Below are 26,594 nucleotides of genomic sequence, written 5' to 3'. Positions count from 1 at the left end.
GGAATTTTTACAGAGACAGTAAAGACGATTTCATATTTTATTTTAGGTAGAGAGCAAACTGGTTTGTAATCTGAATTCCAAAACTGAAAATAGTGGAATAACTTGAAATCAGACTACAAATATTTTGTTGAACAATCATATAAGACTGTGGCAGGAAAGCCAAAAATTTCTGGAAGTGTTCAGATGGACATATGTAACTAGCCTATTGCAGTGTTTTGCATGAAGTAAGATTCAGTATGTCTTCTGTAATTACATACTGCTTTAAAAGTGAGTTAGGAGCAAACTGAATCACATCAGCACAATATCCAAAGTTCTTGATAACAGAAGTAAATTCTGGACTGCATGCCAAATTACTTTAGTGAACAGGATAACTCAGTCTATCAATTTAAGACCTCATTAAACTTCATTTCAAATTGATTCCAATAGGGATTGGATCAACTTCTTAATCTTTGGTGATGCTGGTGGGACTACAAATGTCTGTAGCATCTGTAATGTCGATACATACCAAGAAGGAAGAGAAAAAGCAAATTTCTCTCCCATAGGCCAAAAAGTGCTAACATTGTTTCTTAATTACACCTGAATTAAAACCACAACAGAATCACTTTGTCATCGTGTCATGATGTACCCAATTTGAGCAGCACATCACAGTGTAAATGTTTAGTCAGCTACTAATTTCATAGTTATAATTCAACACATCACACATTTTTTAAGCTATGCTCCTGAGTCATGAGGTACAAATGCCTCAATATTTACAGCATGCTTATCAAATAATCAAGCATTTCCTAGATATTAAAAAAAACCCCAACTATAAGGGCTGTTTAGCAGAAATGTAGAATCACTCATGAAACCCACATGTTCTAATTTACCAGCCTTTGTTTCATTTTATTTGTTTGGGAGATAAACGCAAATGAATCCAAAAGATGTATTATGGAGGAAAGGAGAAAAAAAGACCAAAATCAGAAATAATACTGATGGTTGATACAAAGTATGCTTCCAGTGAACACTGCAATTGTTCAGGGAGACAGAATGCACGGGATACTGAAAACAGTTATTTAAAACTAGCATGTTCTATACAACACATAGAAAAAAAGCTTAAAATTATGAGATTTTACCAAATCATAGCTTGACATAGAAAATATGATCAAAACAGCCATAAGGCAATAAATACTTAAAATACTTAAAATACAAGCTCACTTGTAGCCACCACTGTCTCTTCTGCTTTTAAATTGCTTGCACAAGAAAGAATTTGTTTATCAAACAGTATGTCAGAGCAGTCAAAATTCTCACAAGCTATATTTTCAGATCATCGATTGTACTGTCTCTTTCTACAAGCCAGATTTGTAACATATCTGCACATACCCTGGTAACTAAAGGCAAACTCAGGTCAGAGGATTGGCTTTACATTATCAGATGTATGAACAGTTTGAACAAGTGTATTCTAGTAGATGGAATGCAAAACTATTGCAGTTACCATGGTTACATATTCATATAACAATGACCAACGATAATAGTAAATTAAGCAAAAAAACAGATGACAGGAGAAAGTAGCGGGAATGCTAATAAAATTAAAAGGAAGAAGTAAAATCTTCAAGTTTCCTAAAAAAACTGCTGCAAAGTTGTAATTCTTTCCAATTTTGCTATTTTGATTTTTCTTTGTAAGTATCTAAGGCAGTGGTACATGTAAACAACAAGCAAAACTTGTAACTTTCTACATTGCAACCTAAAAAAAATGAGATTTAAATCCTTACGGATAGAAACACAACAAAACTTTTCAAGTTGAGGAGTGTCACTTGTTTCCAAAGTGTATCTGTGACCTTTCTTCAAGCAGCTTGAAACAAAACATTCAATGACAAGCATGTGATGGTTATATTACACAATAGTTACAGCTCATTACAGAGAACTGCTTTGGCACAAATCAGTTGTGCCCAAATCTATAAACCTTGAAAGTAAACTTGAATATAAAGCCTGGAGATGTAAAGAGTGCCTTAATGGTAGCACTGCCTTTGAAATCCAGCACTACCCTACCACTTCTTTTTGAAAGGAATTGCATTTATTGAGAAGAGCTAGCTATCAGCAATAAGGTAACAAATCAGCCAGGATCTGTAGGGTAAAAGAAATTCCTCCATGTATCCTCTGCCTTTTCCTCTCTTCAAAAGCTTCTAATTAGACCTGTGTCTAAGAACACCACGCTTTCCCTTACTCATGCTTATTCATAAGCTGTACCTTCATATTTGGTGAATAATGGTGTGTCTGGGCTGCAGCTTCTGGACAAGGCAAACTTAAATCCAAGCCCAAAGCAAAAGATCTAGAAGACTGCCTGGTGACCTTTATGAAAGACACCAGGCTATACCAGTTTATAGTAACTTCCATTGGGAATTTATACAAAAAGAATTGTTCTCAGTCCCTGATGAAAATAAAATTAAATATTTTATACAGTCCATTATTTAACTGTTAGTGGGCAAGATGGAAGAAAAAAAGTAACAGTGTTCTTTAAGAAACACATCAACAGCATTCTGCAAGACGTTTATGAAGCATTTCCACACACACCCAAAAAGGTCACAAAGGAGACCAAGTACAGTACTACAGTCACCAGCATAGTGGGCTGCATCAATAGAAGGTCAGTCAGTTGGTCAAAGAATGTGACTACTCCCCTTTACTCAGCTCTCATTATATCACATTTGGAATACAATGCCCAGTTTTGGGCCCCTCAGTACAAGAAATAAGTAAACTTAAGTGAGTCCCATGGAAAGGAACAGAGATGGGGCAAATGACCCGAGAGGAATGGCTGAAGGAATTGGGCTTGTTTAACCTGGAGAAGAGAGGAAGACCTAATAGCAGTAGGCCAGTACCTAAGAGAAGCTACAGAGAAGACAGCTGAGCTCTTTGCTGAGGCACATAGTGGGAAGGCAAGAAACAACAGGCATAAATTGAAACAGGAAAAGTTCCAAGTGGATATAAGGAAAAAATTTCCTACAAAGATAATTAAGCATTGGACTGGGCTGTCCAGAGAAGCTATGAAATCTCTGCCATTGCAGATTTTCAAGACTCAACTGGACAAAGCCCTGAGCAATCAGCTCTGAATTCAGTGCTGAGCCTGCTTTCAGGCTGCAGTAGATAAATCCTGAGGTCCCTTCCCAGCCTCCAAAATCAATGACTCTGTACATATCCACCTAGCTGGGTGGTTTGTCTCCATCAATGCCTAATACCTGGTATCAATGGAAATTTTATTGTAGCACGGCATGTTTTGCATGAGTCTTTCCTGGCCTACCCACTCAGCCTCCAGAAATCAGTGATTTAAGGGCTAGGACATTACTGAAGATTTAACATAGGAATAGAGTTTTCCAGTTTTTCAGATACTACAACTCAAAAAACATCTGAAAAGTATTTTCAAAAATTGCTTTTCCTAAGGTTGAAGAACTTGATGTTCACGCATAAAACTTGTTAAGGTCAGGAAATTACTAAATATTTAAAAGACAAGGAAAAGGTACTTCAGAAGGGATCCTGGGTTCACTGGAAGAAGTGTTTTCTGTTTCCATACAAACCGCTAATTATGTTAGCAAGTGCCTGGACGTTTAGGAGACTGCCAGCATGGGAGCTGTCTACATCTTCTGACCCATGCTATGCAAAATCCACTGTTTATAAAAGGGAATATGAAGAACAACTGGACTATTCAATGCAAATCCTGTATCTATGCAATTAAATAACTTCACAAATTACACTCAATTAATTAAATACTTATCTCTTAAGGAGGAAGAGCTTACTTCACAAGGACGCCAATCCCTGATGAAAGTGCAAGTGTTCCCTACCAAACACACGCACACACAAGATACAAAAGTGTGATTCCCCTTAAGATACACAGGCTGCAAAAACTTCTTTATAAAATGGATACAATTTTTATATTTATCATTACATAGAATATCCTTAGAAAGAAAAGCAGTATATTCCTATAATTCATGTCCTCCTCCAAGTATGAATGAACAAAGTCTTCCTCACCTAGAAGCAGTCCCATCTATGTATCCTGAAGGTGTACTGCAACTGTATCAGTAGGTAGTAAAAGGATCCTGCAGCCTCAGTGCATACAGATGAAACATGTCGTTTATACTAGTGAAATGAACTAGCTCCCAATCCAAGTAAACTGCGTTGGTTCATGCTATAAATTACAACATGGCAACAGTGACAAGAGATCAGTCCAAAGAACTATCTAGTACCTTGACACTGACAGCAGGCAAAAGCAGATTCACGGACAGCAAGAACAGCATCACACCAGTATAACTGACCTAAACAGGGCATTTCTAGTGACGTAGCTGTGGCGAGCAAGACAGGAAAGACACGCTGAGAATCCAGTCTTACGGTCAAAGGCATCCTAAAAATTACCACACCGAAGAACCAGAAGTACAACACATTCAACTACGAGCTAATTCAGCGAGCATGCCTTTCAAACCCGAAAACTTCAGACCCCTCACTGTGACAGTTGGGAGTATGACAGGCACGTGCTACTAAGGAAATTTACAAAGCAGCCTTCCAGTCTAGAAAGGTGGCTTAAACCAATGTAAACGAGTGGTCAACGGCAACCCCCTCCCAAGCGGGCTCCCAAGCGGGCGCGCCGGCCTGGGCCGCCTCCCTTCTCCTCAGCGCGGCGGGAAGGGGGCTCAAGGCGGGAAAGGGGCCCTCTGCCCCTTCCCATTTCCCCCCCCATCCTCCCCCCAATCCCAGGAACTGTGAGGAGGAAGGAAAAGCCTGCGGGAGCAGCTGCGGAGTGACTGAAGGTAAATGACAGGCAGGGCCTGGCAAAGGAGAGGGCAGTCGGGCTGGGTGGGGGGATGGGAGGGGATGGGGTGGGGGCGCTGCAACCGGGTCCCGGGTCCCAGGTCCCGCTCCCCACCAACCTAGCACACAGTCCAGGGAGGGGAGCCCGCTGGAGAGCAGCAGCTGCCCGTGGCGAACGGAGGGCCGAGTGCCCGCGACAGCGGCCAGGCGGCTGCCGGCCGCAGCCTTCCGCTGGAAGCTGGTGGCCCCGCGGCCCCGCGCCGCCCCGCCGGCCGCCGGGACTGCCGCCATCTCGGCTGCCTGTCGCTTGACAGGAGCGAGGGGACGCCGGGAAGAATCAAACCCTTTCCTCTCCACCAATGGGAGAGCGGCACGGGAAACGCGCTGTCCAATGGTAGAACGCGTTGTTTCCACGTCCCGAGCTAAAGGGGTGGGGGAAAGGCTGGGGCGCCTGGCTGCGAGCAGGCAGGTGAGTGTGGCGGGGCCGGGCGGAGGGCGCGGGGTGCCGCTTCGGTGGGGGGGTCCCGGAGCCGCGGCCGAGCGGGGCCGGTGACGGGAGGCCGCGTCTCGGCCCGCCCTGGCGTGGGGCCGGCTTGAGGAGGCGTGGGTAGCGCCGTGCCGGTGGCTGGGCCGCGCCGGCCGTGCCGCGGCGGGGGAGCCCCCTTTCTCCACCCCCCCCCCCCCCCCCCCCCCCCCCGCATGCCCGAGGTGTCAGTGAGGCTGGAAGCACTGGGAGCCGTGAGGGGAGCGGCTGCCCGGCCCGTGCACCCCCGTTACCTCGCCAGTTTCTGCCGTACTGACAACATCGCCCCTTCGAGAAACGCTTTTGTTGTGTGTGAGCCCAAGAGGAAAAAGTATTTGTAAAACGTTTTTTCTTTTTTATTTTTTTTTCTTCTGACGGTATTTAAGTAACTGTATGTAACATAGCCTGTACGTATGCTTGGAGTCTCTCTATTGTTTGTAAATAGCCCCTGTTCTGTAATAAATGTATAATTCAAGACTTCACATGGAAGCAAGGTCTTGTGTCAGTATGATGGCTCTGGGCCGTGCTGTAAGCAGGAAAAGTTGCTTTACATGAGAAATGTAATTTCTGGGCTTCATCAGCGTTTATTGTTTAATCAGTTGCTAGTACCACAGAAGATTATTTTGTATATTTTGGAAGGTTAGCACGTTTTTTTCTCTTTAGTAGCAATTTATAGATTGTAGCTTGTGGCCTTTTACAAAGTAGCAAACAACTGCCTAAACTGAGTGTATGTAAAAATTGCTGAGATATCTGAACTTGACAGTTCCTTTTCAGTTCTTGTTGTATGCAAATACATTAAATGTTTGTTATCTTAATGAAAAACTTCAGTGTGCTTGCTTTGTAAATCAATGCTTTATGTTACAGTACTCTGAATTCAAGAGCAATGCCTATAAGCATATAGAATAGCACTATCACAAGTATTTATTTTTAATCTACTGGTGCATCCCAAGCTACTTGAAGACATGTAGCAGCATGTACTAAGAAATTGTTATAATTCCCCACTCTCAATTTTAATTTTAACAAATTATTTTTGCTATTGCCATAAGCCATGGTTTTTGAGCACCTGTGGTTGTTGATCCTGTCTTTTTTTTTTGAGGAAAAAATAATCCTTGTATTAAATACGAACAGCAAGAAAGAGCAACAGTGTTAAGAATCCTGAACCTGAAAGTTTTTCCTTCGTATCAAATTCATAGTCAGTAGCATAAAGTTTCAGTATTATGTCCTCCTAGCTGGTGAAATAGCATTCATTTTGCTGTTGGCCAAACTTCTTAACATGTTAAGCAGTGGACAGCTTAAGATCTTTATCATGAGTATCAAGAGGTTGTCTTAATGTTTTGTATTTGCTGCTGAACTGTAAAATATTCAATAATAAATACTTAATTTCAAATGTAGATTCTTGTTCAGTGAAGGTTAGAAGCATTTGTCTTTAGAGGAAAAAATCAAAGGACACATTTAAAAAATGGCAAGAAATATACCTATTAAATGTCACTTCTGTAGGATCTGACTAATGAGCTGTGAATATTTGGAATAGGGAAGACTTTAACAGAATACAGGCATAAAGTGTAATTGACGATTCCTTTGAAAGAGTTCCAAGAATCTGTTATTGTCAGTGGGGTCCTACCACCTAACTTCAGCCTAGTAGAGTGAGGAAGCTGAAACTTACAAGAGTTCTTCACTTCTAAAACATCACAGCAGCTCTTCAGTTTCTTACTGTACTGTCATTCTGCAGTCCAGATAACTAAGTATTTCAGGTATGAGTGCTTGCAGATGTGTGTAATACTTAAAAATTGCAGTACATCTATTGGAGAACTTTTGTAATAGAATGCTTGTAATGCGGTGAGGGTATCTTTGGTAAAGTCACCACTTACCTATCAGGAGAAAAAAAATCAAATTATATATGGCATGCACTTCATCTCAGTGATTATTTTTTTCCACATTCCAAGCAGCAAACTTTCTTTTGTTACTTCAGTGAATACAAAGTATTTCCTTGCTTTTTTTTTAATAAAATATCTAATTTGCGTTAACTTTACAGAATAAGTGTAAACATACACCCAGGGCTGAGCCCTTTCTTCCTTCTGTTTTTCATTCCTACTTCTCTGACATGTAGTTTTAATTCTTTTTCATTTTGGAGCCCACATAACAAAAGTATTTTGCAATTGGGAATACTTGTGCTGTGGTCCTACCATTTTTAGAATGTCTTGCATGAAGTGCAAGTTTGTTGAAATCTCAGTGTCTCCTGAGCTGATATAATAGGTCAGTGTTGTTAAAAGAGGAAACTTCACTTCCTTTTCCTCTTCTACTTCCAGTCCAACAAACACTGGTGCTTGTCAGATCCTTTCTTGAGCTGGTTCAGCTCACTAATCTGACTTGGAACTATCTATTGACTTTATTGATAGTTTAATTTTGTGTCATACTGCTGAGGTGATGCAATAAGGAAAAGGGCATATGCACACAATGGAGAGGGGGCAGTTGTACCTTCTACCTCTTGTTGACTGTGAACCTCACAGCTATTTCAGAATTTCCTGTATTTTTAAATAAAGTGTTATTTTTGTTACAAATTTTGTGAGTTGGCATTCTTTGAAATAGAGAGAAACTGCCTTTTACACTGTAACTTGTAACAGGAGAGTGTTTCAGGTATTACAAAAATATAGATAAGTACAAATAGTTTTTCAGCGTAAGGATTGAATGTTAAGAAGTATTGCAGTAGTTCTGGTTGTTCATTTTTCCCCTGTCACATTTTATGATGGGTACTGTTAAAGTCTTACTGACTTAGAGAACAGGTGGAAATAAGCTATTTTTCAAAGATTTATTTTTTAAAAAAATGTTATTTAATACAATAAAGCTTTACAACTGAATATGTGCTTATGAAAGCACCACTTTCAACATCTGACTTTAGCTGTGTTTCATATCAGACAAATAAAGAAGAAACTAATTTTATGGAAATGTCTAAGTCAACTGTGTTTTATTTTTTTGGGACAATATAGCTTTTTCACTCTTTGATACTAAAGACTTGCTTATGTTCATGTGTCCACTTCCCAAAAGATGAATTTCCAGCCACTGTAAAAGATCTCAGTAGGGTCTTGTTTGACAGAAAGCAAGGCTGCAGGAATTGTAATTCTAGTTAGTATTACACAAAAACTGCCTTGTCCTCAAATACACATTAGTAGGTAGATAATTTTTACTGTTTCTGCTTTAGGGATAGAACTGAAATGCAGAGGAACTAAAGAACATGGAGATGATCGCAAGTGAGTGGGAAATGTCTCAGCAAGTTTTTTCTTGTCAGCTGAGATATGGCAACTGACGATGGTCAAACTCAGCTCCTTGTAAAATGGCAAAGTTTAAACCTTTTTATCTTGATCAGGATGCCTTAATGTAGAATAATAAACTTTTTTGCAGCTTCTGTATTACCATTAAGTGTTTATGTCAATTCTAACTACAAATCCTAACTCTAGTGTGAAGAAATCAAGCTCTGCATTTTCCATTTTCTGTAAACTTGCTGATCCAATCCAACTACTTGCCTATGCCAAATGCAGATTCTGAGATGGATTAAGAGGCTCTTAGGTGAGAATTCCTGAAGGAAAAAATGGAGGTGTGTGAGTAAGACTAATGAAAACATCTGGGGAAAAGTGTGCTTGGAATTTGATCTGCAAGTATGTCTGTCATTTCTCTTCAAAAGCTCTAGCCTACAGATTTGGTGAAAATACCAGTGTCGCCAAAATAGCAGTGCTGCTTAAAAGTGTGCTTTAGGTATTTAGTGCTTGGTAAGAGGAAATGTACCTGCCATTACTGTCATTGCCTCTCTTCTTTACCTTGTGCAGCCTACATGGGTTGCAGATGTAAACTCTTAGGACCTTCAGTTAAAGCAAGCTGAAGCTGTATTGTGTGAGCAGTGGTTCACAAGAAGATGCTGTTATTGAGGTACCTATTCTGTTTTCCTTGATTTCAGATTAACATTCTGCTAAATTTTAATTGTGCCTTATAAGATTCGGTGTATGCTCTTGTCCTTCTGTAGCAATGAGCAAAATGCTATCCATTTTGGAATAAAACACATCAGTGCATTTTTTTTCAAAATTATGTCTGTCTGATCAGTTTTCAGTAATATTTTCCTGTTGGGTTTATGTATGGGATGGAGAACTAGAAAACTGTATCCTAGTGGCAGTTCTAATTCATAATCTTACTAGTGTTTGCTGTTACATCGCCAAGCTGCTTCCCTCATCAGTTCTGGAATGTGATGGTATTAGACTGTACTGATTAAAGTTTTATAGTCACCAAATCAGATTAACTATTGAGTCACCTGACTAGGTAGGGTTTGCTGTCATGTGATCCAGTGCCCTGCTGAGCTCCCGCTGGGAGCTGAAACAAGGTAGTTTGCTTTTGAGATGTTCTTAAGTATCTAACAGCATGGGTCATGGATTATGGCTGCAAAGAAGATGGCTTCATTTTCCTGATCTTTGAACTAGTTAGAATGGGATAAGTTTGAACGTGCAGGATCTTCAGGCCATGAGCCAACAACTGGAAAGAATGTTTAATCCTGGAAGTTCTGACACTGAAGGACCTTTTTTCTTTTTTAGTGTGGAAAAGCTTAAAGACTACTTATCCAGTCAGTCTATGGAAAACATGAGGATTAGTGGGAGGGTTTAAGACATACCAGTTATATGATATTATATAAAACATGGTATGATTTTCGTCAGAAAGCCTCTGGATGTTACCTAAATGCATCCCTGTGTGTATACTGAACAACAGTGATAAAAATTTAAACCTGTGTCAAATTTAAACAACTCCTTTAAAATAAATCAGGAGACATGAGTTAAAGTGGTACATGCTGAAGAAAATAAATCATAAAAATGTTATGTTTTTGTAATATCAGATTATAAAAATGTACAATAATTACTGAAATTTGCAGAACAGTAATACTGAAAATGAGTTGTAAATTGAATGTATTGTTTTATGTGTCATATGGAGTAGTGGTATATTTCATGAAGATTATTTTCCTTTAGTTTATCATAAAAAGAGGAATTCTCATGTAAAAAAAAATAAATTAAAAATATGTGTAAGATAGGACTAATAGCAATGGGGACCCCCCCACCCCCCCAACAACTAGAAGAGGAGTAGTATTTGTATTATGGCTTTTGATATTCTGTATTGTTTTCCATGCTGGGTTCTGTGACCATATAAAGTTTCCTTCAGGATTAAAAACTAGAAATTAAGACAGATTGATTCTAGCCTTTTCAGATGCTTAACAGCCAGAAATCTATTTCATGTTGAATAGATGACTACCCTCAAAGAATAAAACAGTTTGTCACTTCAGCATGTTAGTAGAAGAGGTGAAGAGTAAACTTAGTGTTTCAACTGGAAGAACATAACTTAAATGCTTTGATGTTTTGAGTTTTGGTTTTTGTCTTCCAGTTGTATCTGATTGCACATACTTCATTAAATAGGCATTTCTGAAGCTACGTAAACAATGTAGGTAATTATGGTTATGGAAGAGAAAGGTTAATAGCGGTGACTTTTTCTAATATAATTTATATTTGTGGTTTATGCAAAAGTACAAAATAACTTACATGTGCGTTTAGAGCCTAGGATTCACTGAATATCTGTAAAAATATATATAATTGAAATTATAGTTTCTGTAGCATTTTTCCTGATATGCTAATATTACAGAAGTTAAAAATTGTCACATTTTGCATTTCAAAAAGCATTGTTTTCTGCTAAGTTTTTAAGACTTTTTGTCTTCAAAGGCATAATTCCAATTAAGCATGTTATTTGTATTACAAATCTACAGTATCAGCAGGTGCTGGAATACAGGTGATGTTTGCTCCTCACCTACATTGTGGGATGTTATGGAAGGTGCTTTTTTTCTTATTTGGCTATCTTTTTTTTCTCCATAATCTCTGCAATATTGTGAGACCCGAAACCCGTGAAACGTTTTGGCAAATCACTCAAGGCCTGCTCATGGCCAGAAGAGAGTAAATGAATCACCTTCAGAATTCTTTTAAAATTGTAGTTCATCTCTGCTTGCTGAAATATCTTTAATGAGTTTTCCTAATTGGAGAATTTCCCCTCTTTTCTAATTAGCTAAATTTGGTTAGCTAAAACCAAACAGCAATGTTTCAACAAGAATTACTTCTGCAGTGCTTTCTGAAATTACAAGCAAACAGAATATGGATCACAAGTCTAGTTGCATAGACCCACCTGTCTGACCTCCCCGTTATATAATTTTAACTATTCTTATGCTTACAGGTAACTTCTGACTACTGTGTTGAGGTGCAGAGTCTGTATTGCTGACATTGTTTTTTGGCTTAGCTTTCGACAACAGGCTCTGACATCCGTTAAGTGCACCAGGTGTGCTAGGTGAGATTCAGAAAGTTCCTACTCTGAGATAAAATGACGAACTGACAATCTATTGAAAATAAATCTCAATCTCTATGATCGCAAAGGTGGGAATCTTTGTGAATGTGCTTACACATAAGGATGTAACTTCTTGGTGAGTCCCACAAACTTGTAACCTCAGCTTTCCATTATACTGGCCAATGATATATATATTCTGATTGTTGTGGCTTCCGTAGATATTGCAGACAGGTAACACTAGCTTGGTTATTCAGTCACTGCCGGTGTGGAAGTAACTTCAGATAGTGTAGTATCCTCTAGCAAGCAGTTTTCTCCCCTTTAGTGCCCATTCTGTCTTAAATTTATCAACTACTCAATCTTTAGTCTGATAAAGACATGCAAAAGAGCAGTGATTGACAGGGGGCAACGGGCACGAACTGCAACATAAGAAGTTCCTTCTCGATATGAGGAAGAACTTTACTTTGGGGGTGACAGAGCCCTGGCACAGGCTGCCCCGAGAGGCTGTGGAGTCTCCTCTGGAGACATTCCAAACCTGCCTGGATGTGACTGCACAACCTGCTGTAGGTGCATCTGCTTTAGCAGGGGTTGGACTAGGTGATCTCCAGAGGGCCCTTCCAACCCTGACCATTCTCTGATTCTTTATCTCAGTGGATCCAGCTTCTTCCATCTCCTGTACTGAGCCTGCCAGTACCATGCCCAAATTGCTGTCTTTGCTGAAATTGCATTTTAGGACCACCTATCTGTGGGTAGGGCTACCTAAGCAAGCTAGTTCACTTGTGCTTCAGTGTTTGAGAACTACCTTTGTGTAATTCTGAAGTTACTGTCTACTTAGTAATGCGCTGAAATTTGTGTTGACTCGAGTTAGCTTTTGCTAGCTTAGTTACTAGTGCTGTGATGGTAGCTGGAAAAGTTCATTTTATTGTTGAAACCTTTTTATTGTATGGATTTCATAAGAATATGAAAAAAGTTTTGGTTCTAGAAACATAAATGTATCATAAGGTGCTTGAGTTGCATGGCTGCTGCCTTTTTTTTTTCTATCCTGGGTACTGTCTTACATCTTGTGTGAGATTATGTATGTAAGATGAACAAAAAGAAAGTGATATTTAAATTTCTAGAAACTGAAATAGACTGAGGGAATCTGAAATTTCAAGGTCATAGAAATAGCAACCCTAACTAGTAACTGCGGAATAACATGCTGTATTGTAAAAGGGACAGACTTAAGGTTGTAATTGCTGGTGTAAATGTGAGCTTAGAGTCGTAGAATCATTTAGGTTGGAAAGGACTTTTAAGATCAAGGCCAACCATTAACCCAGTACTGCCAAGTCCACCACTAAACCATGTCCCTGAGTGCCACATCTACATTTTTTTTGAACACTTCCAGGGATGGTGATTCCACCACATCCCTGGGCAGCCTGTTCCAGTGTCTGACCACCCTTTCAGTGAAGAACTTTTTCCCATTATCTAAACTAAACCTCCCCAGGCACAAAGCATTAGCTTAAGTAATTGTTTCAAGGTCCTGTCTTGTTTTTTGTATGAAAATAATGTCTATGCATTATTTCATTGCAATGGGGGACTCATTCTGGAGGAAGTAATTTATTTGAATTTTTAGTCTTAAGACTTACATGTACTTGATTCTAATATCTTTTCAATTTCTGTATTTTCATTTTCTGTGAATTAGAGCTGTCACTGTGTCCCTAGCAAAGGAGGAAAGGTAACAGAGCTTCTTTTAAATATGTTATGTTTCTGAGAAAACTGTTGCACCCTCTTGGAGCTGCATGTTGTCACCATTTTTCTTTATCAACTGTGCTTCCATTAGTCCAAGAAGTGTGAAGCAGTGTTTTGTCGTTATGTTCTTGTGCTGTTGCCAAGCTGCAGTGATTTTATTAAAATAGAATTTTAACATTTCTGGCATAAAAGACCTGAAATTCACAAACATTAAATTGTAGGAAGATCATCAGTCTTCTCAACGATACTGTGTACAAGCTGAAAGGAGCTGTATCACCAGTCACTGCTTTTTCCTTTTAAAAAGGCAGTGTAGTATGGAACAGTGGGCAAGCCAAACCGTGTGCTTTTGGAACAAGTGAAGTTAGTAAACTTAGATGAAATAAAATCTGATCACTTATTAAAAACTTGAACAGCTAAAGGTGGCAGTTTAGTCAAGGAGATGTAATATTAGCGAAGTTATACAATGATTGTTTCTGTGCTATTTTTCTCTTTACAAGTAATTGTGTCCTTATTTGAAATTTGGATTTGGAGTGCTTATCTGTGGTAAAATAAGCCATATAGGCCCTTTTTGGTAATCCTTTTGGTATCGGTGGTTACGCAGTTTGTGGGGCTGGAGTGTGCTCAGTGTCTTGTAGGTACTCTGCACCTCAGCATATAGTAATTTGCTAAATTTGAGAAAGGCACCTCTACTTATTTGATTCACTCAGTAGTCAGTTTTCTCACTTATTGTGTCAGCTGTATCTTTTACTTTAAACCATCAAATTAAATAATAGTTTATGCTGGCTTTTTATTTTAGTTCATGCATTTAAAACCTGGAACTCAGATAAAAAGATAGTTTCAGAATAAATTCAGTATATTATTTATGAGTGGAGCAACACATTAGCATTGAGTTCACAATAGATCATATCGCTTTTATTCCATCTTACAAGCTTAGCAGCACAAACAGAATAATCAACATATTATTTGGCTGTCATCTGCTGAACAGAAACCAGAGATCACAAGGAGGTTTTCCCTAGCTGCAGTGATGGCCTTTTTGTTCCAAGCCCCCATCTGGGAGGGCCATGGTGTGTTATCATATGGAACGCGGGGTTTTCTGTAATCTGCTTAGCTGCACTGCAGTTTGAATCTTTATTCCATGTTTGTGTAATTTATAATTTTAATGAGACCATGGCTCTTGTGGGCTTTGAAATATATTAAAAGCTCTTTTGTGCATATGCTTTTGTTCTTGCTTAATAGGCTCAGTGTATTTAAAACTGATGAATTTTTATTCATGGATTTGGATGTCTGGGGATTAACTTAGACTTAATATCATTGCACTCATCTATTGATGTTTGAAACTTTTTTAATACTTGTATCTGTACGTGGAGAAGAACTTATAGAACTTGTGTTTTATACATAAACCAGCTCAGAAGTAACTAATAAAATTTTATTAAGCAATGAGGAAAATGTACTGATTACAGCTTATTTTTACTGCATAAGGTCACATGAAATACAGTTTGTGCTAGGAAGAAATGACTAGTTGAATCCATGTACATGTATGTATTTGGAACTTTGTAACCAAAAAAGTTTGTAGAATGGTAACAATGACAAGCACTTGATTTGCATTTTTCTTCTCTTCAGGTAACTAGAAAATGAAAATACTGAGCTCGCTTTTGTCTGTATTTGTCCTTTCTCCTGGTTTTTAACACTTTTTTTTTTAATGTGGAGTATGGGTAAGAAACTTCATTAGGTGATGCTCTTAACTGGGAAGTATTGATGAGCATACAGAAGAATTCTTTGTTACTATTGTTACATTTTCTGACAGTGCTAAAACTGGCCTTGTTTTTTGCTTTTGTATTTTTCAGATGTTTAATAATAGGTTTGATTTACTATTTGTGTTAAGATCTCATACTGTGTGATTTCTGTTTTCGTAAACAACTATGGTGTACTCTTTAATGATGGCCTTCTCATCTGAGACTAATGCTGGGTATAACATTAAGACACTTGTATTTCTTTCTGAACAGTCTTGCTGATGGTGTATGTGAATAGGTTGCCCTGTTTCATGTGGAGGGTTTTGGGTTTTTTTGGTTGTGGTTTTAGTTGGTTTTGTTTTTTTTTACCAGCAAACAATCCCCTTTGTAATGACAGATATTTTAAGGAAATGGGTCACTGCATAGTGGAGTTATTTATCCCTCTTCTATTCATTGCTCTGAGTAGTATTTCCAAAAATACCTGCATATTTCTAGAAGGTGCATAAGCACTGGGAAGTGCAGGGGACATGAGCGCCATGGGCAACTTTAGTTTCTGTAGGGTCATAAATTAAGTGCCTAATATGAAGATTGGACTTGTAACTCTTTGTCTCGGTTAATTAAAAGTAATTTTAAATGTTTACATGTCTTGTCTCAAAGTGATTTTTTTTAAATCTAAGATAAATGCATATAGCTTAGGATATAGTTATTTGACCCTTGGCGCACACACAGGTGTATTTTTCTCTGTCACCAGGAAAGTGACTGTGCTGTCTGTCAGACCTTTGGCATTTGTTCTAACTTTGACATTGTGTTACAGGAGACTGTTAAGTGAATATTTCAGCATCCCTCAGAGGCTCAAACTTGCCATGTAAGACCATGCCTTTGCTCAGCTATTTGGATTTCGCTGTTCAGCAAAGATCAGTGTATAGAGCTGCAGAGGAAGATAGAAGCCCTGGAATGCATCTGACCATTAATACAGCGTTTTATACAGGGTTGTGGGATTGTTAGGAGTTGTTTCCCAAAGGTAAATAGAACCAGTGAGAATGACTTGAAATCTGTTTTGAAAAATTGCTCATGTATAGTCTCTAGTTGTTTAACACCAAAGGATTGCGTTATGTGAATTTGTTTACAGGATTGAGCTCCTTGTCAGCCTGAGATCAGTAGATGAAGGAGCATTTGTTGGAGACAAACTGTCAGTGCCTAGTAGAGATAATGTGGAAAAATAATCTCTTCCAGAGTATCACCGAGCTTTTTCAGATTTGTCAGACTGAATCCAGTGTTTCTTCTAGGAAAAAAATAAGCAGAAATACAAATCAAGTTCTGCCTGACACCCTGCACAGAAAGACCTTTTGAAAATTGTTCCTTGTTTTGCTCAAGGTGTTTAGAATCTTGAGATTATAATAAGAATATTTGAAACAATGATTATTAAGGTGTGTAATTGATATGGGAAAGATCTATCCCAATAAACATGATATACACCCTTCGCTATTCTAGCACATGCAACATTAACTTCATGCAAAAATTTTAAGACAATAGTTTAATATAAATAACAGCTTAAATGTAAATATTTAAATAGCTTAGTGTGCAGTTTTTCCCTTTTTTAAAAACAATAATAATTTCAGTTACTCTTTGGGAAAGATGGTGCAAGTTATGGGATTACCATGTGTGAAGAAAGATGTCTGGTTCAAAGGGAAGTGGAGGGTGTTAGGAGAGGAGCTTCTGTTAGCTAAGGAAAAACTGATAAACTATCACCAAATATTCAGTGTAAATCCAGAATTAGGAAGCATTCTATAAAGCAAATGTGACTGGAAACTTTTTGTTACAGCGAATTTTTTTTTAAGATAAAGTCCAATAATTTGTTTAGCCACGCTTTTGGCTGTGTTTGATTTTCCTGTATTTAAAATTTTGGCACCGTATGTTGAACTGTCTTACACAATGCCATTGGTTATTGGGAAATGATAAATCTGCTCATTGATTTCCTAATTTTATTATGTACACAGTTAATTGTAATCCAAGATTACAGCAAACAAGATGTTAATTTCTAGACAATCTCTGTATGTTTCCCTCAGTGTGATTGTTACAGAAGCAAAGAATACAAAGAGAATACTATTTGTGCTATCCTCACAGGAGCTGTCAATAAAAGATGTAATAGGGGATTTAGGAATCTGGAAATGGCCAACTAATTTATGTGAATCTATTTTATTTCAGCTAGAAAGACCAAGCTCTATTTCGTCTGCACTGCATATTGCAGAGCACAGGCTGTCTATAGAAAACCAGGCGGCTGCATATGGATAGTCCCTTGATATCATTCACTTGCTGTGTAATCTTATTATGCAAAGTTCTAATCTTCACCTAGAATGAATGCCTCTGGGTCAGAATATAGTCATATCAGGGTTTCTGAGGTCATGTTTTGTGATCCTTAGCTTATTCTTCTAAGTAGGGCTGGGATTTAAAGAGTATTCCCCAGACACTAGCAGAGATAGACGGCAAAACCTGCTGCCTTTTTGGAAGACAAGACCAACATGAGGTCCCTGGTAGGATTAAACTTGATTTGTAGCTGTAGGATTTTTTAACAGATGTATTATTGGACAGGGAATAGGGGGCCACCAGCACAGCGAAATTGGATCACAATTGGCATTCTCAGGGAGTCCGCTGGCTGCTAAAACAGCAGCTGCATGTGGATTTGACTTCTTTCAGGTGAAGCGACTTCCAGTCATTTGGAAAGGATGGGATGAAAAGGAACCTTGGTGATAATTTTGATGTCTGCAAGATTTAGTACCAATGTAATGGGATTATCGGTAACACCTTCACTGCAGAAAAAGCCACCTGGCGCTATAACTGGCAGCAACTGAGAACTAATCCTTTCCCATCTCTTGGATGTCATTCATGAGGCTCAAAGTGATTTCCACCCTGCTAGCTGTGATTAATTTTATAAACAAACAAACAAAAAAAATATCAAATGAGGAAGGCGTGGGCTGTGGAAGGAAAAGGGAACAGAAGATAATAGTAATTACATTTTGCATTTTATTTGCGGCAGGGGATGAACTATAAAGTTCTTGTAAAATAACCAAATAGTATTCTATGTGATAAATATGGATGTGTAACCTTTTTTAATCAATGTCTGTGTTTGGTATAAAAACAATGTCTTGTTTCAGTATAAGATTTTCAGCAACTACTATATGGTAGTAGGTAGTACCTGGAAGTAATTACCACAGGTTTTATGCTGTTAGTTCCGCGATAAGGATGTTTATACAACAGATCCATTATGTTTTCAAGGGGCCTGTGACTTAAATAATTTGTTTTATTGTGCTTAATGGTCTTATGCTGTATCTGGTGGAGTTGCCTGCTGACAGCACTTTGTATTAAAATTGTCATGTGGAAAAACGTACAGCCGTTTACCTTCTTGGGAAGAACAATATGGCATTGTTTTAAAAATGTACTGATAAACAGTTTTCTGAAGAAAAAATATTTTACTGATGCTTAAGCTAGAGCAATTGTAAGATAAATACTCTGTGGGGTTTTAAAATAAACTAGACTTGTGTGGTTTTGATTTTTTTATTTAACTGGGCTTACTCTTGCTACAACCATTCACTTATTAGCTAGAAGTTGTTTTTAAACTACATGGAAACTTTCAGGATTTTATTTATTCTGTGTGAATGGCCATTAGATGTCTGAAGATGGACCTTAATGTTAAAAACAAAACCTCCAATCTACTGAAGTTATCCTGTTAGGTTGAAACTGTATAATCTAAGTGTGTATATATATGTCTTAATTTGAAATTAACTTTCTTGAGTAGTAATAAAAAGTCTTACATGAGCTAAGAATTTATCATTATCATGAACATCTGATAAGCCTGAGCATTTAAAAATTCCATTGTGCCACATTTATAAACGGACTGGTGAAATCCATGTCTCGGGAGTTAAGAATTTATTTTAAGACAACTGGGAACAAAATTTTAGACCTCTTCACTCACGCATGCTCTTCTGTTGTGGTCAGTTTTATACCATGGCAGCTCTAGCAGTAGGCAAAGCTCACTCTAACCTCTGTGCTTCTTTGCATAATTTAAAAATTGATCCCTCGTAATTCAGAGCTGCTTAGAGACATCAGAGAAACCAACATGTTCAGTGTAACTGTTGGGAAGTGCGTGTCAGCCAGAGTCTGACAGGAAATCAGTTGAAGCTGGTTTGAAACTTATTTTCAGGGACATACAGCAGTTGTTTGTAGTTTCATAATACACAGATATTTTAGTTACAGTCTGATAGCTGTTGGCATGAGAGGTTTACGTTTTCTCTTAATGAGACTGTTGTTAACATTCCATTTGTCACAGTGAACAATATCTACCTACTGTGGTCAATGTAATGCAATATTTATAAAATTACTTTTTATTTAGAATATCCACAGGTGCCTGACTTCTGTGCTGTCTTAATATATTTATATAACGTTTCTGGATAGCATGGATCTGAAGTACAGGATAGTTGTGCAGTATTTTTGTCTATCTCAGCTGAAAAGTAATGTGAGGCTGCCTTTCAGCGGGTGCTGTTAAGAAGTATTGATGATGGACTTCTCTCAAAAGATGGTTGTGTTCATTAATTCACATTAGTTGTGCAACTCAGATCGATCTGCTGTCACTCAATTTTCCTTTTATCACCTGTAACACATTTCTGGGCTTGCCGTGTTTCTGGTCCTGAGAGCAAGGAGTTGGTCCATGCTTTTCATAGCATACGGGGTTGAGAAGAGCAAACCACTTTTCTGGCTCGCCAGAATAAATTCTGCTGAAAGCGCATTTTGCTTTCAGTGAAGCTGTTTCAGTTTCTACAGGGTGTCCTGTGGTGTGCTGGGCACTGCATGTGCTAACAAAACAATTCAAGAGTTTTCCTATTTCTGTTGTATCTTGGGTTGTTACTGTGAAACTTGTTAGCTAGTATTAAGGATGATGAATCACAGCTTGGTTTAAGTAAGTGGATTTATTTTGGAAAATTTTTTTTTTAACGTAAACAAAGTACATCTTTTTGGAGCAAGGACATGAGCTTGATAGAGAACATTTTTCCCCAAAAATGATTGTATATTTCTTTATAAATACTTAATGCAAAGAACAAAAGCCACTTTTGACTGTATTCAGGCAAAATTCCCATTAACTTCTAGAGACAGTTGTGCAAATTTGAATTCCTGCATTTGAATAGCAAAACATCATGAAATATAGAAGGGGAGGTCTTTACTTCATTTTTAAGTAGATTATGTTGTACACACAGCATTTTTCTTTTTTTCTTTTAAGTTACTGCATTTGTTTAGCAAGTTATATTGACCCATCTTAGTAAATGAGGGAAACCTTGCTGTGGTTTTAGTTCATGATAAAGCTGATACTGAGTTTAAGGGGGACAGGTTTCTTGCAGAATGTAAAACTCGCTTGAGTTACTTCGGTATGTGTTTTTCACTTCCTTAAGAGAAATAAATATATATATAAAAATCTTAACAATTAGGGTAAAGAAACAGATAGATTATCACTGCAGGAATTATATCTAATCATTAGAGTTTGACTTAAATATTTGGGGGAGGTGGTCAAGAGATATTTAGTGGTATGTGCTGCAGAACTTAAGCTGCTGTACTGTAGCTGAGAACAGAAAGACCTAAAACCTTATTTTTATACGAAAGTGTTTTGGTAGTGGAAGTCTTGTCAAAGGAAAGCTCTGCAAAACCTCCAGAGATCCTATCAAAAACTGTATTATTTTTCTAGTAGAGTCTTAGGCAAGCCATTCAGGACTTTATTATCCTTAATTTTGTCTAGTTTTTCAAACTTTTTTTGTTTGATTGTCATGTCACTTTTAAAGTTTTGGTTGACTACTTGATTACTGCAGTTTTCTGTGAATGTAACTCCAGTTGTGAAGCATATTGAAATCATTTCAGATGATTTGATGCTTCGCTGTTTGGCTGTTGAGTTCAGTCTCAAATATTAGGGCTTGAAGAAAATCAGCTATTTTAAGTTGCACTGTCTTCACATGATTAGAACAACTTTGTCAAGTGTTATTTAATAAATAACTGCATCTGAGTTATAATACATGGTCCAGTCAGGAAGTTAAAGCCTGCATTTAAAGTATGGGTAGAGCTTTCCAGATTCCATTCAGCCAGATCTAGTGGAGGGGAGGATGTTATCACATCTGTTGCAGATACATGTGGTAGGTAAGCCTGCTTGCTGTCTTGACTAAAAGAAGCCCAGCTGAGTCAGCAGAAAGCTGACACCATTCTCTCCCACTAATTTCTCTAGTTTGGCAAAGATTTTTTTATTTTTTTGTTTGAGCTCCTACTCAACTGAATCACACTGATAAGCTGGTGAGAGGAGTCCATTGATTGTACATGTGAAAGGTTCTGTGTAATAAAAACTTCTTGATGGCATTTGTTTAAACAATATTAATCTCAGATCTATCTGATCATTTGTTGGTTTTATTCACTTTTTTAAAAAAATACTGTCCATCGGTTGTTAGATACAAAAGATAGTTTTTTAAATGATAGGATGTTTGTTACCAAATGAATGATATTCTTCTGTTTTACTGTAGACTAGAACCAGCTGAACGACGTAACACTGTACCATGCTTCGCAATGTCCTAGGAAAAACCTTTCGATTTCTGGGGTATACTGTGCAATATGGCTGCATAGCGCATTGTGCCTTTGAGTACCTTGGAGGAATTGTTGTGGTAACTTTTCATTTTCATGACATTTTAAAAGAAAATAAAACTATAGTACTGAATTTGTTATATGTGATAACGTGGATATTTCAGGTTTCTTCATTTTCTTTAAAGCTTTTTTGAAGTGTGTTTAGTAAATGCCTATTTTTTTGGAGGCAGGTCCAGCCTTTATGAAAGTGCTTTCTACTTTAGGCAGTCATATTTTTTGCTAAGTTACTACTTGAGGCATCACTGAAGCAAACGGGAAACTATGATTAAGCATTTTGCAGAGAGTACATTCTTCCAGAGAGACTGGAATCACTAATAATGCCATTGGAAATGCTGTTGTTTCCGATTCTGGGCAGATTTCTGGATGTTTTGTGCTCCTTCCCCTCCTCCCCAGGTTCTAAACCTGGCAGCTCCTGCTGCTGGACATAGTGGAGTTTGGCTGTATGCTGCTCTTGCAGCTTCTGTGATTTTTTTTTTTTTTTTTTTTTTTTTTTAAAATAGAGGCTGAAGTAAGGGGTAGGCTGGCAGAGCTTGGAGTGCCGATCCTGGTAATTTCCACGAATTGACGAATCTGTAATGCACTCATAGCCTAGTGCAGTTTGGGCCCGATCCTGAGCAAATACGGAGCTGTAACAGTCAGAGGTGCTCTGGAGTCTGTTCTTACCTTTTAAACGTATCAGATGTTCCTTGGAGCATCTCACTTTTTTTAGTTCTTTACATTATCCCTTTTCTAATTTATTAGCAAATAATTTGAGTATTAATGTATTTTAGATAAAAGTAACTGGAAATAGTAATTTTGTCTCATTTATTTTTAATTTGCAGTGTTCTGGACCTTCAATGGAACCAACCATTCACAATTCTGATATTGTGTTTTCGGAGAACCTTAGCCGCCACTTTTATTGCATTCGAAAGTATGCTCCTTTGTTGAGACTAGATTTTAATTACATTTGCCAGAGCTTGTCAATAACCACATTCCATCCACCCTTTATTTCTCATATTCTTCTGCTTCTAAATTGTAATTTTTCATAAACCTTCTCTCATTGCATCTGCTGGAAGTTAATTGAATGACTTGTCAAAATTTGTTTAGGATATAGTCTGTCACTTTTACAGCTTTGTCCAAAAAATGGAAGAATTCCCATTTCCCTGCCACCCCTCAAAACAGTTCTATTGTGTGAATGTAACTTCTCTCTAAGCAGTTTTGTCTTGAAAAGCAAGCTGTAGGTATTGCTTGCTGAGGTTGTTAGGAAGATGACCAAATGGCATAAATGCCATTTATCAAATGTCATTTTATTACTCTGTGTACAGCACAGTAGGCTCAAGGCCCTCACCCATTTTGTTGTGGTTTGTTTCACTGTACAGTCTAATGTATATAATCAGGAAGCAAAAATAATATAAGGTCTTACAAACTCAGATACTTGAAGTCCCATTGGAAATACAACATTTGGTCAGTAACATTTAGGAACACGGAATCTGTTCTGTTCCATCTTTATGTAGCAACATCAAATTAAATGATACTCATTTCATCAGAGTCAATTAAAATGACATCTAAAGTGTTTCATATATGATCGAAATAACAAAGACTCTCTCCAAATGTACTTTAAGAACTGTGTGTAAAATTACACCCTGAGTAAAACTGAAGAAATGAAAACTAGACGATTTTCAGCAGAAGGAAGTATCCTTAATGTACATGAATATTTTTGGAGTATACACATTGATGCACATGTATTCAGCCAAATAGTTTGTATTTAGAGTTCTGTTTTTCTGTTTTTTTTCCTCTCAGAGGAGATATTGTAATTGTGAAAAGCCCAAATGACCCCAAATCAAATATCTGTAAAAGAGTAATTGGCTTGGAAGGGGATAAAGTCTGCACAAGCAACCCTTCAGATTTCCTTAAGAGTCACAGCTATGTAAGTATTAGTTTCTTGCTTTGTAAATTAATGATTACTGAAATAGGCCTGGTAGTCTGTAAAGGTTTTGCAATATTTGAGTATCATCATAAATCATAAAGTATGACATTCATAAATTATTATTCTTGTACAGGTACTGTAAAATAGAATATGTAAACTCTATGGCAAGCTGTCTCTCAGTTTTTTGTCTCTGTAGGAAGTGTAAGGAGATGATATTTTTGCTCTGCCCTTTGCTTAGGTCTTCTTCCCTGGAAGAATATTCTAAAATTCTCTGCATAAAGTGCAGTACAGATGGCAGACTTAAGGGCTTGGTCTTAAGGCAAAACTGTTTCTGTATTTTAAATGCCAAAGAAGTGAAAATTTTGTCTCTGCAATAAGCTTTGAGGATTTTGCTTTCAAAATTATGTTATTGTATCTCCATATTTCAATATAATAGAATTTTAATTTTCTGAGTGTGGTTGGATAAGTAGTAATTTTCCTGACTTGTCCAAAAAGGTAAAAAGATGAAATAAAAAGAAAAAAATACTCACTTGTCTTTATGCAGATACTTAATGGAAGCTTGGAAAGATTTGCAAGAAAATCTTTTCAGGTTCCTCTTTTTAGGCTATCACTAGAAAAATCATCAGAAATCATGATTACAGAAAAATGCAGGGTTTGTTTCCCAAAACCATATTTGATCATTACCTCTGTTCAGCACCTTGTGACACCAGATTTTGCACAGGTGTTTTGAGTCTTAAAAGAAGGATATTCTGTTGTCTTTTCATACCCACTTCATCCTTACAATTAGGGTAGGACGAATTAGCATCTGGCCCATAGCTGAAGTCCTGTGCTGTGAAGGGAGAGACTTTAATGGAACATTCCTTGCAGCCAGCTACAGTTTGTGATAAATCCTTTAGAAGTGTAGCTGCCATAAAGACAGCCAACTGCCACCAGTGTGCCTCAAGGTACTGGCACGTCGTTTACATTAAGCAGCTGGAGGCTGTTGTTACTAAAATCAGTGGCAAAATTCTTGTCAATGTTGTGTCTAGATTCAGTGTCCAGCTTTAGTGAAGACCTAGGACCAGAAAGTAAGGAGATTCATACCCTGTGCTGAGGAGTTGAATTTGTTGCTTCTTCCTCTCCAATGTTGAGGCCAGACACTTGAGGCACCTGCCTCTAATCTGCCCTTCTGATCAAGTTCCAGTACCGCTGGAGCTTCTGTTCACACTTATGTTACTCGTGGTCAGAAAGAAGGAACTCATTCTTTGTTATGTTTTGAAGGGGAAGACAGATAATTTATTTTTTCCATAAATCAAATTGTTACTACTTAACCAAGAACTAAAAAAAAAATCCCGAAGAACCCCAGTCCACCTTTCTTACCAAGCTGAAGAATTTTTCTAGCTCCCATGGGAGTAGTAATTTAGATAAAATATGAATTTCCCAGAGCGGAACGAGCTGAAATGGAAGTCTGGATTCTATGTATACTGATAGAAAATGCAAACTGAGTTCCTCTAAGCATCTTGTTCCTCACTTAGTCTTGCAAAGGAAGTTCAGGAAAGATTTGCACTTAACAGTATGTCAGCCTTTCTGGAAACCCTAAGGGAATCGAATGAATATCCAGCACAATTTTGCGCCAGATACAAGATTTCTTGTCTTCAATTTTAATAAACAATGCAAGGAGAATGAAGAATGCTGAGTCCATTTCCATTTTTATAAAGGCTAATGTGTGGAAATACAGCAAAGTGACATGCAAGCTTTCTTAATTCTTGCATCATAACTTGTATCTGGGGGGGGAAATGATCTAAATGGAAATGCTTTCGTTTGTTAGTGTGTATCTGCTTTCCCCCTATCTGTAGGGGTTGTTGAAGAGGTAAATCTTTCCATCTGTTCAGGAGACACTTCCTTTACAGAAGCAGTATTATATTCTCAACGGAGGTATCTGCACTTTAGGCTCATAAAGTACACTGGATTATTCACTAAGTAAATTGTTCTTGTTGGGGAGGGAAGAAGGGATCCGTGTCTGTTTAGGTAATTGTCTGATCAGATTCCTTATTGCAGTGAATTGCTGTGCTGTGCGCTTTTTCTCTTAATTCAGACACAAAACTCTTCAAAGCAAATAGTGGCAGCAGAGGTACAGAGAACTGGCTATTTGTTTTGTTGATACTTCCTTGGGAAGGATTAACCTGGGTTGGGTTTTTGGAAAAAAAGTTTGTCAAAACTGAGGAAAGGCCTTGGCTAGGATTCCCAATGGCCTGAGGGGCTGCTTGGGGTGCCTGGCTGCCAGGGAAAGGTGCAACTGCAGGCACTCCTTCAGTGAGCAAAGCCTCGAAATTGTCACGAGTTTTGTGGGTTTTATTTAGCTGCTAACTGCTTTTCCTAAAATGAGAAAACTCTGAGTGATACTGGGATGCCGTGACCCCCAGGTGTGCCAGGTCAAGGATGGATTGTTGTTACAGTGAACTGCTCGGCTTTCCTTGACTGTCTCCTCTCCTGTTTGGGGGAGTAGTAGTGAGCAGTTGCTGTCACGTTTGCAAACTTAGGACAGTACAGTAAATACAAAGTATCAGATGCCAGAAATAGTACCAAATTAAGTAGTTCAAACCTCTGCTTCATTCTTTGCTGGTGTTTGCCAGCCAAGGGTTACGTGTTACGAGTTGGCCAGCTAGGGGAGATGTCGGAATCGGTACAATGTACTTCACACAGCTGAGAGTGAAACCACCTCTAAGCAGCTGCTTCTCTTGTCGCCCCAAAAGGAGTATTTTTTACTCATGTCAGTAGGAATTGTGCTTAGTCTGCATTGAGTCTGTCAATGTTAGCGTTGGCATATTGTATAGAGTTTAAGTTAGGGATTTTTGTGCTTAGAAGCGCTGTCATAAATGATCCTTGTTCTGAAGCCTAAGAGAATGCTAAAATCAGGTCCTGCTTCCAGTCTTGTTTCGTTCATAAATATACG

The 26,594-nt window shown here is 38.0% G+C and overlaps 2 protein-coding genes across 4 annotated transcripts in view; one reads left to right on the top strand and one right to left on the bottom strand.

Annotated features, from left to right (window-relative positions):
• Nucleotides 1-5,092, bottom strand: part of ELP4 (elongator acetyltransferase complex subunit 4) — a 149,967-nt gene extending 144,875 nt beyond the window's left edge. For both annotated transcript variants that reach the window (XM_056355089.1, XM_056355088.1), the window contains exon 1: nt 4,887-5,092. In XM_056355089.1, coding sequence (XP_056211064.1) covers nt 4,887-5,058 — 172 coding nt within the window. In that variant the 5' untranslated portion in view covers nt 5,059-5,092. The remainder of the gene's footprint in view (nt 1-4,886) is intronic.
• A 43-nt stretch (nt 5,093-5,135) lies between these two features.
• IMMP1L (inner mitochondrial membrane peptidase subunit 1) overlaps nt 5,136-26,594 on the top strand; it is a 36,534-nt gene continuing 15,075 nt past the window's right edge. The window contains exons 1-5 of one of the 2 annotated variants that reach the window (XM_056355090.1): nt 5,136-5,236; nt 15,908-16,114; nt 21,639-21,776; nt 22,578-22,666; nt 23,536-23,662. In XM_056355090.1, the coding sequence (XP_056211065.1) occupies nt 21,672-21,776; nt 22,578-22,666; nt 23,536-23,662 (321 nt within the window). In that variant the 5' untranslated portion in view covers nt 5,136-5,236; nt 15,908-16,114; nt 21,639-21,671. The remainder of the gene's footprint in view (nt 5,237-15,907; nt 16,115-21,638; nt 21,777-22,577; nt 22,667-23,535; nt 23,663-26,594) is intronic. The other variant, XM_056355091.1, reaches the window with a different exon arrangement.

The sequence above is a fragment of the Falco biarmicus genome, chromosome 10 (assembly GCF_023638135.1).
Source record: "Falco biarmicus isolate bFalBia1 chromosome 10, bFalBia1.pri, whole genome shotgun sequence".
Taxonomy (NCBI): Eukaryota; Metazoa; Chordata; class Aves; order Falconiformes; family Falconidae; genus Falco; species Falco biarmicus.
Note: the sequence above shows the minus strand (reverse complement) of the source record. Positions and strands in the feature narration are given on the sequence as shown.